General features: G+C 51.7%; 6 protein-coding genes across 6 annotated transcripts; 2 read left to right on the forward strand and 4 right to left on the reverse strand.

Annotated features, from left to right (window-relative positions):
* Window positions 1–149: 149 nt before the first annotated feature.
* On the reverse strand, window positions 150–2,068 carry N7481_009794 (uncharacterized protein; the record flags this gene model as incomplete). The annotated part of the gene is given in 3 exon segments (XM_057269013.1): window positions 150–1,661; window positions 1,678–1,880; window positions 1,951–2,068. The coding sequence occupies 3 exon segments, from the start codon at window positions 2,066–2,068 to the stop codon at window positions 150–152; spliced, it is 1,833 nt and encodes a 610-aa protein (XP_057119690.1).
* Window positions 2,069–2,949: 881 nt separating this feature from the next.
* Window positions 2,950–3,690, reverse strand: N7481_009795 (ORMDL family protein; the record flags this gene model as incomplete). Its single annotated transcript, XM_057269014.1, has 3 exons — window positions 2,950–2,997; window positions 3,052–3,410; window positions 3,534–3,690. The coding sequence occupies 3 exons, from the start codon at window positions 3,688–3,690 to the stop codon at window positions 2,950–2,952; spliced, it is 564 nt and encodes a 187-aa protein (XP_057119691.1).
* An 897-nt stretch (window positions 3,691–4,587) lies between these two features.
* Window positions 4,588–6,383, forward strand: N7481_009796 (zinc knuckle domain protein; the record flags this gene model as incomplete). The annotated part of the gene is made up of 2 exons (XM_057269015.1): window positions 4,588–5,580; window positions 5,643–6,383. The coding sequence occupies 2 exons, from the start codon at window positions 4,588–4,590 to the stop codon at window positions 6,381–6,383; spliced, it is 1,734 nt and encodes a 577-aa protein (XP_057119692.1).
* A 249-nt stretch (window positions 6,384–6,632) lies between these two features.
* On the reverse strand, window positions 6,633–7,890 carry N7481_009797 (putative haloacid dehalogenase-like hydrolase; the record flags this gene model as incomplete). Its single annotated transcript, XM_057269016.1, has 5 exons — window positions 6,633–6,827; window positions 6,912–7,088; window positions 7,150–7,363; window positions 7,462–7,494; window positions 7,724–7,890. 5 exons carry the CDS (start codon window positions 7,888–7,890, stop codon window positions 6,633–6,635), a joined length of 786 nt encoding a protein of 261 aa, XP_057119693.1.
* A 358-nt stretch (window positions 7,891–8,248) lies between these two features.
* N7481_009798 (uncharacterized protein) lies at window positions 8,249–9,301 on the forward strand (the record flags this gene model as incomplete). The annotated part of the gene is made up of 1 exon (XM_057269017.1): window positions 8,249–9,301. One exon carries the CDS (start codon window positions 8,249–8,251, stop codon window positions 9,299–9,301), a length of 1,053 nt encoding a protein of 350 aa, XP_057119694.1.
* A 1,032-nt stretch (window positions 9,302–10,333) lies between these two features.
* On the reverse strand, window positions 10,334–15,146 carry N7481_009799 (uncharacterized protein; the record flags this gene model as incomplete). The annotated part of the gene is made up of 4 exons (XM_057269018.1): window positions 10,334–10,477; window positions 10,543–10,733; window positions 10,771–14,794; window positions 14,850–15,146. 4 exons carry the CDS (start codon window positions 15,144–15,146, stop codon window positions 10,334–10,336), a joined length of 4,656 nt encoding a protein of 1,551 aa, XP_057119695.1.
* Window positions 15,147–15,173: the final 27 nt, after the last annotated feature.

Consider the following 15,173-nt stretch of genomic DNA (forward strand, 5'->3'; position numbering starts at 1 on the left):
CAAATTTTACTGCTGCTACTACTAGTATTATTGCACCGCTATTTGGAAGGAGGGTGGCAGGACACGGGTGCCATTATCTGCCCATTCATATACTATTTAAAGATGTATCATAAATCGTTATTGTCATAGTTATCGTACTCAGCTACCCATCAGGTGATCGACTGCGCTTGCGACTGCAAAACTTCCATGAGGAAAAGCAATCTATCACCACTCTCAATCAACCAGGACGTCTCAAGAGGTTCCTGATCTTTCTTTGCCTGGCTCCGTCGTGCCTCCATCGCAGCTCTTTCGACCCGCCTACCCAACCCAATCTGGACGGCATTCTCTAAGGAGGGCCGGAAACGCAATAGCCCGTTTCCAGCCAGGAGCAACATGAGCGCTTCGAGAATAATGGACACCTTGACATTGTCGACAACACTGGCATTCGCGGCCGCGAAGGGAAGAAAGCATTCCTCCAACTTATCCTGATCTAGATAAGGTTGGTCGGATTTCGGCGCGGCACTCTCAAGCATACTAAACAGGAGAAGTTCGCACAAAACAGTTTGCTCTGCATCCGACCTTTCTCCGCGGATATTTCTTCCATCTTCGCCTGGATTTTGTTCTTCATCGGACGACGAATCTCTCTGCGATCTATCAGGGAGACCAGGTAGAACATATGGACTGATGAAGGCCTGGAAAATCGGTAAAGGCAGATGGCGGATATTCTCAATGATGTAGTGATCGAGAACGTCAATTGCCAGGAAGTCCTTCGGAAGCAGCTCACATACTCTCGACAAAAGGCCAAGAAGTCTTTTGCGCAGATCAAGAGAATCTAGACCACCTAGGGGGGAAAGACCAACATCATGTTGCGTTAAGGTTTGATCCGGGCCAGTAATCTCATCGATGAGCTCGTTATCAAGTGGATCCTTCGTATTTCTCGTACCTCGCCTTGTACGCTTTGACCGTCTAGAGCCTGCGCCCGAAGGAGACGTTGACTGTGAACTTGACTTGCTCGGTTCGAGGCCAGTAGTGGCCTCATCATCTGACTCATCCTGAGCTAGATAATCGCCGTACTCATCCTTGTCGATATTAACGTCGCGCTCCCTCTTTTTAGCCTTCTCGGCCTGTCGATCTGACTTGGCCAGCTTGAGTTCCTTGGGGAAAACTTGGCGGAATTCATTGAGCGAATTCGTGCCACCATCTGCAAAGATAGCCCTGACGACCCTGCGGTACTTGCCAGTCCCACTGCCAGCCGAGATGTATCGAAAGATCAAACTCTCTTTAAGAATCGTCAAGGAATGATCTTGGTATTGGTCTACGGTCCCTCTTTTGATTGGAACGCGCTGCTGTGTGTTTCCATCACCTTCGTCGGCTTTCCTTTCCCTGAATATGCGCTCTCGTTCATTCCAGTCGTCTTGGAGTACATCACACATGAACTCCAGCCAAATCTGCCATCGTTCCCATCTTTCATGATGGAGTACGGAGCAGTTAAAAGTCCAGCCAACGGCATGCCAAAAATCCTCCGCACGAGACCATAGAGAACCTTCTTTGCCGAGCTTGATGTTCAGCGGCTTGTTATCATCATGTCCGTGGCTTTCGTTGTCGTCTCCTGGCGCGCGAAATTTGCCCCCCCGAACGCAAGGCCTGATCATGTGTAAAAGCAAATGCAATATCGAGTTTCGCTGCTCCGGGACTGACGAGAGTACCGAGAAGTCGCAGGAGTCGGAGAGCGATATGCGCGACCTCTTTTTCCTCGTCCGAAGAGGCTCGGGTAGTCGTAGATGGATGTACGAGAAAAGTGACCGCTATAGCGAGATGCGGAGGTAGAGGGATAATGCACTCGGGCGAGGCATAGCTGCCAGAAGCAAGGGTATTGAAGAGGAGATTCAGTGCTTGGGTATCTATGATTGTGGCGCGTTATGTTAGTTCCTGGATCGCGGGGTTGGAGAGGTGTTTCAGGAGATGACTGACATAATTTCTCTTCAAAGAAAATCTCGATGTTTTGAACCAGCTCAAACCTTGGAGGCTTCGGTGCACGATACTCCAAGTTGCCCCATGGAGCCATCTCGTCAAGATGCTGCGACGACATAATGGGCAGTTGGTCGCGTCCGATCTTTTGGGCGCGCGCTTATCGATAAGGCTTAGTAATGTCCCAGTACCCTGATTGGATACGACCTTATTGGGGGATTGGGGGATGATTGACAGAATTCCGAGGAACTTGTTGTAGATTGGAGGTATGAAGATTGGAGGTTGTTTGGGACCTTTTCGAAAATGCAGATACAGATGCAGATGCAAAAGGAAACACTGGAGGAATTGAGAGCATGGAACCCTAGGTTGGTGAGCAAACGGGCGAGGCGGGATCTCCCAAAAATAGACACTACCTACTAATAGTTACTAGTGATTGTGAGTAAGCACTCTGAGATTTATTGATATACTATTTTTATTATAGATTGTACAATTATAAATTAGTTCTATGCTCCAGCTAGAATTTACAAGTTTATTTTCATGGGCTGCCTTGGTCTGCATATACCATGGCTTACTCCGTATGCTATGATGCAATATCCCCCCCGCATGGACCGAGCCAAGAAGGATGACCTGCATCGTTCGGTCCTGCAGGGCCCGATTTAGCGGCACCACCGGACGAACTCAACTACACATCTAAGGAACTAGTGGAAAGTGAATTATAGAGAGTAACATATGCACGGCTCTGAAGCTGAAAAATCTAGACAGGAACTGGAGTTAAAAGGAGAGACTCGCAGCCCAGGTGACTGTATTTGCCAAGCGAAAGGGAAAGGAAGAAGAGGGGAAAAAAGGTTGCGAGAACCAACGACGGATCAAAACTCCGTGAAATCAACGCAATGCAAAAGCCTGTTTATGAGGCGACACAAAAAAGGAAAGGAGGAGCTAGGTCGAAGGCCCGGAAGACGCCAATGTAGCAACAAGGGAAGGGAAAAAAGACGTATGAAAGGACTATGACTCGTCAAAATCGGAGAAAAGACCTATTCGCATCCGATGCGACTGGTGAATTGTTAACGGAAGGTCCATCCATATGGGGTCAAAGGGAATACATACAAAAGGCAGCTTGGGGATAACCACGGATAGCGTCGCCAGGCAGTTGATAGTGAAATAGGTCAGATCGTAGTGGGTGTAGTGGGTGCTGATAAGGAAGAGGACAATCGGGACGCAGAGCAGGAACTTCTTGGTCGGAGTGTATTGATCACCGTTGTCAATTTGCTCCCACATGTTGAGATTATCGTAGGCGCCGGCGTTGAACTCGAACGGGATGCCCCGCACCCAATGAAACATGAGGAAGGAGCCAAACATATAGCTGATGTTGGTCAGAGTCCATGATGTCTCCTGCGAGACGCCTGGGATGATATCGTAAAAGATCTTCAGTACTGCAATGCAGACGAAATGGATGGTCCAAGCCCCTGCTCATAGAAATAGCTTCTGCGTCAGCTCTTGTTGCTTTCATTTGCTTTGTCCACGGTGTCCGGAGTCGATGGGGGAGAGTTTGGGGAGAGAGGAGGGGAAGGTGAAGGATGCGAGCTTACCCTTCGCATTGACCCAGTTCGCATTGAGGTTCGGCAGTGCCGCCTGGTCACTGGTATGTTCGATCGACTCGGCAGGTTCCTGGTAGATGAGACTGCTCGAGCGTCGCCGACGGCCCTGCTTTTGGGTGTTGGGCGACAGTCGCTGTGCGCCGTCCATTTCGGGAGCGAATGAGATGGTACGCGAGACCAGTAGGGAGGACTTGGGAGTATCGGACGCCAGCTTGACTGGAGTTGGTGGTCGAGGTGGGTGGTCGGGGGAAAAGGAGCGTGGGGATGATGAAGTGACCGCGTGGAGTCGGGCGGATCGGGCTTGTCGGGGGTCACGGGGGCAATCTCGTTTTTTTTCTCTTTATTTTTTTTTGGGCCGCAGCACTCCTACAATCAAGGTTGGGGCGACTTTGAGGAGAATGAGTGAGGATCAAAAAGGGGCGAATTATGAAATACAATCAGGATAGGTGGATGAGGCGAAAGGACGGTGGGCTTGGAGACGGGGGTGTAAAGCACGTGCGCGCCACTGGCCGACCTTGCCCATTCCCAGCATTGCCGTGTTTTTTGGTTCCAATAGTGAGTTCCAGATCGCTTAGTGTGAGACTATGCCATTGTGTGGCTTGATATTTGCCAGTGGCCAGCATCGTACCATACTAGGTACTAGTAATACTATCCTACACCTGGGCATATTGTGGGAACCTTGGAAATACATACCCGAAATGGTTATAGAGGTTATGCATGTGAGGCTCGACTTGTATATATATCTCGGATCTACTTCAAGTGAGTATAGGTAACTTTGGAATTCTAATAGGTACCACCTGTATTCGGCATTACCAGTGTCAATGAGATAGTTAATTAGAGCAATACACTACAGTAAAGTAAGGATAACTGGCTAGTAATATTTCTATTATTTTGTGTGGTGCTCAGGTAACTCCGAGGGTCGCGCCTTCCTGCGTGATTTCCTGCGGTGATGGTCTTCTCCGCCCGCCGTAAAAATTTGCGCTTGAATCTCAACCCATCAGTGTAGATCTATTCGCTTCATCTTCAACTCTTCACAACCTTCACCATGTCTGACATAGGGGACGAGGCCGATTCACGGACGGCCTCTGTTGGCGCCCAGCGAGGCCGAAAAAACGCCGCCTCCCGATCTTCACACGATAGCAAATCCCGTCCCACGAAGAGACAACGGCGGAACGAACCCGCCGCATTTCGCGCCCTCGAAGATTTTGTCCCGCGTGGAGCCTCGTTCAGCGAAAAGCCTCTCGAAGTTGATCCTGATGAGACTTCAAGCTCTGGCTCCGGCTCCAGCTCGGACTCTGAAAGTGAAGGCGATTCTGATCACTCGGAGGCTTCTAGCAAACCCGCACCCGCACCCGCACCCGCGACCGAAAACCCTCACGCAGGCAGTACGGCCCCCGCCGTCAGCTGGAACCAAGGCAGGAAAAATGCCGTGCGTACAACATTGGGGAAACGCAAGGCCCAGCCTGAGCCAGACGCAACTTCTGCGCAATTCAAGGCAGTCAATGGGACATACTGGCGCAGTCGCAGTAGTTCTGCTTCATCCGCAGGAAGCATCACAGCAAAGAAGGATGATGGCCAGTCAAATGAGGACAGTACATCTGAAGAAGGCGAGATAAACTCTGTCAGCGACTCTGATGATTCGCAATCCTTGGATTCCGAGGCCGATGACTCTATCCTGCTGAACATCGGGACAAAACATGAGCAAGCGGCGGATGAATATGACCCGGAGTCTTTGGACTTGAGTCAAGGCCTAACAAACGGTCATATAAATGGTGCCTCTGGAGGAAAGGGTGCAGACTCCCTCTTGGATGTTATACCTACAGCAGCGGAATCGAAAGAAGAAGCCTTCCAGCACTTCAGTCGCAAGTACCCAACTGCCCCGGTCACGTTGGTAGACTTGGACAAAACGGATCTCGAAAAGCAGGCCATGTTCCTCTACTGGGATCGCGATATCCACACTCTTGATCTCCAACTGCCGATTGGTTGTATCGAGTGCTTTCGCCAAGGTCATATGGCTGAAGTGTGCCCGACGAAAGAGGTAGCGATTCTTAACCCTTCGCCCCATTATTTATTGGATATCTATATACTAACCAAATCTAGTGCGAGCACTGTGGAGTGTGGAATAAACATTCCAGTAACCTCTGTCCCTCATGGCGACGATGCATACGATGCCGAGAGAGAGGCCACCAAGAAGAGCAATGCTCATCTGCCCTAAAGGGCTCCGCGTCCGAAGTTCCTTGCGACTTCTGCAGTCTACCTCACCTTGAGACCCAGTGTGATCAACGATGCGCATTCCCTATGCGGGAGGTCGCGGACTCGTCCATCAAGGTCGCTATGTCGTGCGCCCGCTGTGCCAGCAGCCAGCATCTCATCGGTGACTGCCCTTCAGTTCCATACCCTTCTTACTCATCATGCGCATTCTCTCTTAAGGGAATCGACCCAACAGCAATTACCAACCTCAGCGCTGGTGCCATACCTCAAAAGAACGCCGGCCCGCCGCCTAATCGCCCGCCCAGAGGACCGCGGAATAGAGGTCCCCGAGGTGGTGGTGGAGGAGGTGGTAACAAATCTTTCACTTCAGATAGCAGCGACGATTTGCCCCGTGGTGGTAAAAGGCCGCCGCCTCCATCTCGTGGAAGGGCTCGCGGGGCGATTCGTTTCGGCGGTGGATTAGGTTCCGATCAGCCACGAGGCAAACCCCCTTCAAAGCGAACGCTCTCTCCGCTACCACGTCGCGGACCCCCACCGCCTCCACGAGGCAGGGGAGGATATCGAGGCCGTGGGGCTTCCAATGGCGGACGCGGCGGCGGGGGCGGCGGCAAGCGAGGCCGAGGACGTTAGATCGACCACGCTGGTCGTGCATTATGAGCATCCTTACGAATACCATATATCTGTACATTGCCCATTGGAGTTTATCTTCTGGTCTGGTTTGATCCTCTCTCAGACGAGGAGAAGTATGCATGCATCGATAATGAGCTGGATTCTTATTGACCTAGTATGCTGAGCTCGCTCATTAGAGCCCAGGAGGGCTGTCGCCAAAGAGCAGGAATAGCTTGAAAAGAAATAAGTGCTACTACTATATGTACAAGTCTACTCTTTATGTTCATGATTCTCGCGAGTACCCACGAAACCTTGCTCAAGAATATCCACCAGTTCATCCAAGCGACTGATACAAATGTCGGTATGAGCATGTTCACGCAAATGGCCATTGCGCTCATTTACTAGCAAGACGGTTGCTGCGCCGGCCGTATGACCCGCCGTCATGTCGTCGATGCTATCACCGACCTAGAAACGATTAGCAGCGGTTAAATCAATGGAACTCCCTGGACAATGCACGAGCATGGTTAATATGAGAATTTTGTGACGTACCATAATCAGGCTCTCTGCGCGGTTGGGCAGTCCCCATTCCCCAGCGATATGCAGGATACCCGCGGGATCAGGCTTGGGGATTACATCAGGGGTGTCCCGAGTGATGATGGGGAGGAAGACATGGCTCGGTAGGTGATTCTGGATGAGATACCTCACCGGGGCTCTATGGGTTGATATCTATATCAGTACTGTGGGGATTGCAATGCATGCCACTAGTGATACATTGTGGAAGGAATACGGACTCAAAATTCCGGGTGCAAAGAGCTCGTCGGAGTCCGCGTGATTGGAGATAATCCATCAAGCGCGCGAGGCCGGGCTGTGGTTGCTGGTTGAGCATTGCGAGCCGTTCGACGTCCTGGACTTTTGCTACGGCTTCGGCGCGCTCAGCGGGGGTTTCGATATCGCGGATGTGATGGAGGATGTCAGTGGAGGCATCGATTCCCAGAGCTTCCCTATATTACATACATTAGAGATCATATAGTCGCCATTGACGGTTTTGTCCGGGTTGATGCCGAGGATGATTACGATGTCATCGGAATATCCAACTCACCTCATTTCACTGAACATGTGATGTTGTGGGAGGCTATTTCAATCATCAGCACCAATTGTCAGCACTCCTCTGACGCTGTCGAGCGTGCCATAGGTGAACTGGAGTTTCCCGGTAGGTCTCCGTCTGTGCCGGGAACTCGGTTGCTTGTCGACGAGGGCACTCGATATGATGACGTGCAGGGAAGTAGGGCAATTCAGATCAAAATTACCCTAACCCAACCATGCAAGGTTCGGGTCGTGATTGAGGAATAGAATGAACCTACCATAAAGTTCCATCAACATCAAACACAATGCCTTTCAGCGGCGGCGCATCCGATTTGCGGGATGTGTCGAGGGGCGCGAATCGACGGGGCCGGAGATGCTGGCATTCTACTTTGGTTGCCGACATGATGGATGATTGAGCACTTCGTAAGGCGGCACGAACGGTCATAGAGGCGCGATTGGGATGAGGTTGCGGAGGTGGAGGTGGAGGAGGGCGGGTTCCTATTGAAGTTCCAATGTTCCTTTCCCATAAGTGGGGCAGCGGATTCCCGTACGGAGTGGGAGTATACAGAGTATACGGAGTATACCTTACGGAGTATGTATACATGTATACTGGAATAGAATACTGCATACTGCATAGTATGTATGGTATGTAAGTATCAGTGAGTTCATCTCAGTTGCTCCTTCCTCTTCTCATCTCTTCCCAAACAAGATGGGTCATCTTCTATCAATCATGGAATCCTACATCCTCTTCATCTCATCTCATCAGATCACTTCATTCCGACTTCCTCCAATCTGCAGTCAAAATGCCGCTCATCGGTCGATATGTCTCCCATACGCATGCCAATCTGCCCATCTCGCTATGGAGCACCATATCTCTCACCTTCGCCCTCTCATACCTGCAAATCGTCTACGCCATCTCCTTCATCGCCCGTCCCTTCTGGAGCTCAAACTTAGATTTCCCACCCTTCAGACAGACCATCGAAAGCGCCGAGACATTTGCCATCAACATCATCCTAGAGATCGTTCCAACCTCAAATTATCGCTCGCCCGCACCGACAAACTTCATCAGTGATGCCACAAGTCGCTGCCACCCATTGAGCCTCAATCGATCGAATCCCATGATTGAAACCTCTCCACCTGTTGTTCAAGGTGCCTTAGTGCATGTAGTCCCACCTCAGATGCCGCAGTGCTACCCCGAGCCCCGGATTTCGCACCCGTCACCGCAACAAAAGGAAGTTCAAACCGAGACAATGCGTTCCACACACACAGAACGGTTCAACAAGATAGGCGACTCAGGTAATTCAACCTATGGGACCGCGCGGAAGGTCACTACATCCACTCGACCCAAGCTATCCACCACCCTTGAAGCGCACCGACAACATCAAGCCACCAGCCAGGCAACGCAATCCGAGCCCGTGACTGGCGCCCACAAAACCACGGCCGTCACAAAGCAAGAAGAGCACGAAGAAGAACAGCTTACAGTACATATCGTGGAGATTTCGCAACCCGCCGATCAAGCTTTAAGTTTGGATATATCCCAACCCACTGCCCCCGGGCCTGTCATGGACATGCCAAATCCACCAATGGCAATGGATACGTCTCCTACCGACTCATTTGACGGCCCCGGTCAACTCGAACCTGAAATTGGTCCCCAGTCCGCCTCCTCCTCTCGCTATACGGATAATACGAGCTCTCTATCGTTGGATGCCGGTCATGCCACCAAGTCCCATTCTACCGAGAGCTATCCTGGAAAATTCCCCGTCAGCGATGGTATGGAATACAGCAATTTGGCCACGGCTGAATACGCGTTTCGGGAGAGGGGGACAACTTCTGTACGGCCTTTCTCGGATTATTAGATATCGGGACCCTTTTTGGACTCATGTGTGAGCGCATGGTTCGGATTTGGTATATCTGCGGTTTTTGGGCATTGAATTCCGGTGTTGGAGGCTTTGGTCCTTGCATTCATTCCTTCTATCTTTTTCTTCCTCTTTTTCTTTGCTGTGTTTTACTGTTCTGTGAATGAACGTCCGAGGTTTGGATATCCCACTTTAGGGGGGGTTTAGAGTTAAATTGTATAATTAACTTATTCATGACTCTTATCGCTGACTTGCTGATCGATGCTCTACAAGTTAAAGTTGTTCAATGGCATACGTATTTCAAGATAAGTGAAGTAGTGACTTACGAGGCATTCTTCAAGTTTTTTTTTACTAGTAGTATGCGAGCTATGACAGATTGGTAGAAACCTTGGAAATAATCCATACCATACTCTCAATCGCCAGTGTACCCGGCACGTTCTACAGACGATCGAAGGATTGGAGAACATTTTGAAAGGGGATCCCATAACAAGTCATGGTAGAAGCACTTAAGATTACATCAATATAGACCAATACCACCCATGCTAGTACTATCTACAATAAGTCCAGCTACCCCAAACCCAGGGCCATCGTTCAACACGCAGCAAAACGGTTGAGAAACAGGCAACTTGAACGAAAGTGGGGAAGAAGAAAAAGTAGTAAGTGAAAAGAAAATACGAGAACTGGAGAGGAAAACCCATGTAAATAGAACCACATACATAACTTTTCCAGCTCTCACTCTCAATTCCCCCTATTAAAACTCACGCCGAGAAGAACGGGAATTTTTTTTTCGCAATGCACGTTGCTCATGAATGAAGATGGAATAAGAGAATAGAGGAATAGGGGAAAAATGATGAACATGCTAACTCAAACAAACAATCGTTTCTGTCGTTATAGGCGCAATGCGCCAGCTCATCACATACAAATAATAGGAATTGAAGAAGGGAGAAGGGCAAGGGAATGCGTGATGGGGAAAAAAAAGAGAACAAAACTCGCTAGACAGAAATACATTCCCGGGGTATCACAATGCTGGTCTTAATAGTTGTCATCATAATCGATCTGCATCGGACTGCCTCGGTATTGAGTACGCTTGATATTGCTGGGGCTATAGTTGCCGCCAGAGGTGAGAGGACGGGGACCAGTTGGTTTGCGGGTGGGAGGGGAGCGCATGGCAGAGCCCTGCGAGTAAAGTTAGAACAATTGCTATTGCAGTGTTTGGAGTTGAGACGAAAGCTTTGACATACCCTTGAGACAACGCGATCACTGTACTGCTGTTGCTGTTGCTCTTCTTCTTCTTCTTCCGAGACCTTGGGAGGTCGCTCGGGGATCAAGGGGCCATCGTCCTTGACCTTTGGGGGTCGAGGGGGGGCCAGGATTGCGGGAGCTCGTTTCTGAGTATCCTGCGTCCGAGATAGGGGACAGACGACTACCGCCACTGAAGCGTTGTTGGTTAGGGTTGACGGCTGGCAGACTGGGATTCGATCCCCAGTGGTCTGAGGATGGGGATTCGGGTGTAGCATACGTCTGTGCCTGAGTTTCGAGCTGGTTTTGGTAGCGGCCAGTTGGGCCCTGTCGGGGCTGAGGGTGCTGTAGATCGAGACTGCCGCGATGGGCGCGGTACTTGGGTGCCTCGGAGACCTGCGAGGGCACCAAGGGAGATGGAGGACGGTTCTCTTGCTGATCGTCTTCGCCTAGAGTATAGGTAGACCTGATACGGTCATCACCCTCGGGGTCATAGTAATTACCGGTTTTATAGGCGTCTGTGGCAAGATCAGAGCCAGAGCGGGAGACCTCTGAGTATGGACGTTCCTTGCGACCAGGCTGGATGCTGTTGCGAATATTGTCTCCCATTGATGTGGCAGTGGACCTGGACCAGCGTGAGATTTTGGGGAAGATTGATGAGCTGCTTGACTTATGCTTGCGAGCCTTCTCCGAAGCCTTGGGGGTTGTCTCTGTGCTTCGGGCTCCGTTTGTTGCCACTGGCTTTCGAGGCGGGGTGTTGAGAGGCAGAGAGCCAGCTCTCTCATGACGAGCAGGCTGCTTGATAGGCAAATGAGCAGTCATGTAGGCATCGTTCTCATCAATCTCAAGATCCTCGTCCTCTTCATCCTCTTCGGGGACAGTGCTAACACGGGGATCCCCATTGCCTTGTCGAGGGCTGCCCATGTAGGGAGAACGACTGCCCATGGCAACATTGTTCGGGCCATTATCATAGCCATTCGGGTCGATGCTTGCTCTCCGGGGAGTCACAACATCTTGACCAGTGCGCAAGGCCTCGACCTCCTCAAGAAGCTGCTCGAGCATTCCTTCGATCTTGTTTAAGTCGTTTCCTGATTTCCCGCTCAGACCCTTCAACGCACGCTTGAAGATGTTGGCCCGCTTGGCTTGCAGATCCTCGTTTTCCGCGTTGTTTAATTGACGAGAACGAGAAGCGCTGGGAGGCAGTGGACGTGGGCCACCGAGGGCTTTGTGCGTTCGCTCGTGCTGCTGGTCGCTAGTGTCCATAATCATATCATCTTGGTCGGCGATGAATTTCTTCATCTGCTCGAATGAGGTGCGCATCTCAGCGGCGCTTCGAACAAGAGTCACGAGAATCTCGGTATCCCTGGCATTTCGTTGGGCATCACGAACAGTGAGATGATCCATGAGAGCAACAATGTCCTTGGACTGGATTCTTTCGATGCCTCGGCCAGTGGCGCTGTCGTAGAGCGGAGAGCCCACACCGTGAGAGTAACCACTGAAGTGTCGCTGGTGGCCAGAGCTGAATGGGTCTTCCTCAGTCGGACTCTCAAAGGCGCCCTCAAGACCTCGATCCCCTTTCTTGGGAGTACCGATACTTGGAGACATGGGGTTGGCAGCCGACACGTAGCCTTCATCCTTGGCCCCCGGGGGAGTACCAAACAGCTGACCAGCTTGTTGGTCAACGACAAAGTCATCGCCACCAAAGATGTTTCTGGCAGTCTCATAGTATTCCGCATCAAGATTACGGGGCTGGTTCTGGTCGAGATCTTTTGCGCCATGATCATAGTAGTTAGGCTGCTCGGCTGGGGACCTCGATGCGTAGCCCCAGTGATCTTGAGCACTTTGAGCAGGGCCTTGGATGATGGAAGGGTTGGTGTTGATCTCGGATTCGGACTCTTGACTGCGGTCCTCATCCGCACCCGGGCTGTCCATGCCCCTAGAAGCCGCAGCCGCAGCCATTCCTGCAGCCATTCCCGCCGCTGCGCCTGCTTCATCGAAGTCGTCGATAGACTGGGTAACGCTTTGTGGTGGCGAGGTAGCACCAATCCGCCGAGGGAAGGATGTCTCATCAGGGCTGGAGGCGTCCTGGCGTTGCTTGAGAGGGCTTCCACGTTTTTCGGGGCTTCGGCTTGCCGCACGCTCAGCGAATTCGGTCTGTGAGCGGTTTCCAGAGGTTTGAGACTCGAGAATGGACCCGTCAATCAGAGTAGCAACGTTTGACTCAACGCCCGCTGGGTGAATGAATTGCGGGTTGGCAGCAATGCCGGTGGCCACATTATGACCTTCCTTCACTCGATCCATGAAATCAAGTTCGCTGTCATCATTCTCGAATGAAAGCCTTGACTCCTCATCGGGACCATAGTAGTTGTCCTCTCCGGATGCACGGCGTGATTGCTCGTATCCGAGATCAGTGCCCTCCTCACCATCGAAAGCCCGGATTTGACTGCTGGGGCTGTTTCCATCCTGCCGAGTAGATCGGGCGAGGTTTGTGCTCGGGGCGGAAGACAAAGAATCAATCGAAAGGCGAGGTTCCACATCCCGCTGGAGGTCGGCAGTGTGCTTGTTTGGATAATGCGCATCACGAGTCTCGGTAAGGTCACTGGCAACGCTCTGAATAGGGCTCAGTGCTCGGCCTGCCTCATAATGCCTGTCTGGCGACGGTTGTTGTCCTGGATGAGCAGCGTCGAGCAAGTTGGCGGCAGCAGCAGCAGCAATGGCCCAGTCACCACCATCGGTGCCGGGAGACTGGCTCTTTTGATACAAGTCACGATCCGAAGCACTGTGCATGGACAGGTTATGATGTGATTGGTTTCCATGGCGCATACCGAGCTCATTCTGTGACTCTTGTGGGATTCGAGTCGGCGTTCGCGATGTCGGTGAGACAACTTGCCTTGGTGAGCCACGAGAAATTTCGGCCTGTGACATTCCTTTGCGGGGGGTGGGACTCTCAGTGCGTTCCGAGAGCAATGAAGTCCTCGTCAATTCTGAATCAATTTCGCTGCGCATTGGCATGGGGGCCACATTGTGCTTCTGGAAAACAAGCTCTGTTTCGTTGTAGTTGTCCACACTCTTGCGTGAGCCACTACCTCTACGTTCCCCTGATTCTGACTGGCCAAGACTAGACTGAGAGTCATGCTTTTTGAGAGAGGCAGCAGTCAGAGCGGAACCGACTCGACCGGCGGCATGCGCATCACGAAGGCCTTTGCTCTTTTGCCTGCGGATTTTATCATGCTCAGTAAGATCCGGTCGACCCCATTTGACCCATGCTGCATCAGAAGTTTCACTGCCCTTGCTCGACTTGCGTTCCCTGCTTTGTTGTAGAGGGTCGCCAGCCAGAACAATGCCTTCATCCTTGCTATTTTTGTTCAAAACAACGCGGGGCTGAGGCTTCATCACATCAGGAGCGCTGGAATGTTTCGACAAACGTCGACCTAATTCATCTCTAGAGCTAGCGGAGGAATAGGATGTCGTCATGTCGCGGTCGAATTTGGATTTGTTGGTCATGACTTTCTGATCCTTCTTGAGCTCCTTGAGCTCGGGTAGGATTAAGCGCCGAATTGCATCTTCGACGGTCTCGAGTAGTTTGGGATTATTGATGGAGGATTTTGAAACATTAGAGTGTTGGTCACCGGACCTGCGGTTGGAAGAAACAGCCGAGCTGAGAAGACTGGACTCGGGGCTGGTAATATTAAGATCCTCATCCCCGGATCCATGTCGTTTGCGCCGGGATGACTTGGGCTCAGCCTCCAAGTAGTCCTTCCCTGCACTTCGATGCTTACTCCTGCTCTTGTGCCTACCACTGGAAACTTCCTGCGGGGAGCCGCTGAGTTTCTCGGCAACTCGATGGGCGATGCGTTCCTTGCTGAGGCTGCGACTCCGTTGCCGGGATGGCGTTTTCAGCAGATCCTTATCCCGACTTGCACCACGCTCGATGCTTTGACTGCGCTTCCTGCGCGGACCAGCGGATGAAGTGTCGAGCATGCTGTCGGCGGGCATGGACGAGATATCAGAAGAAGGCATCATGAAACCACGCGAGGCGGTGGAAAGCTCGCTGCCTCGGTCGCGATTCATAAACTGGATTTCGACGGGTGGATGTCGAGAGGAATGTTCAGCCTCGTCTTCGACGGAATTGATCGAGCTGACGCTTTGATCATCCAAGCCCGAATCGGCGTGATGTTTGCTTTTGGAGGATGGCGAGGTCAAGGAGATGCGACGGGTGTAAGAGGGCTGGCGACTGGAGCCCGATTCGGTGATCTGGATTCGGTCCTTTTGCTTACGCTTTCTCGCGCCTGAGGGGGGTCACTCGTACGCGTACACTGGGTCTTGAAACGACACCGCCGGGGCCTTTCCCACCCTCGAAATATTCGATCAGGAGGGAGGTCTGAGAGTCCCGATTTGAGCGAGACAGTTTGTCGTCCCGGTCCCGATGGCGCCGGGTGGAGACAGTAATGGGGCTACCGTCGTCCGGGATCGAGTACGACGTTTTGTCTGTGCGGCGAGAAATGTCAGTTGCCAGATCTGTGCCCGTCGTGCTGTCGCCTGGGTTGGTATCGACGAGGGATTCTGTGGGAGCGGGAAGAATTGGTCTGCGGGTTTCGACCCCCATGGTGGAGACGGGCTTCCTCTTTTCTTT

The sequence above is a fragment of the Penicillium waksmanii genome (assembly GCF_028829765.1).
Source record: "Penicillium waksmanii strain IBT 27052 chromosome Unknown utg000008l:1.0-5622682.0:1.0-5626561.0, whole genome shotgun sequence".
NCBI lineage: Eukaryota > Fungi > Ascomycota > Eurotiomycetes > Eurotiales > Aspergillaceae > Penicillium > Penicillium waksmanii.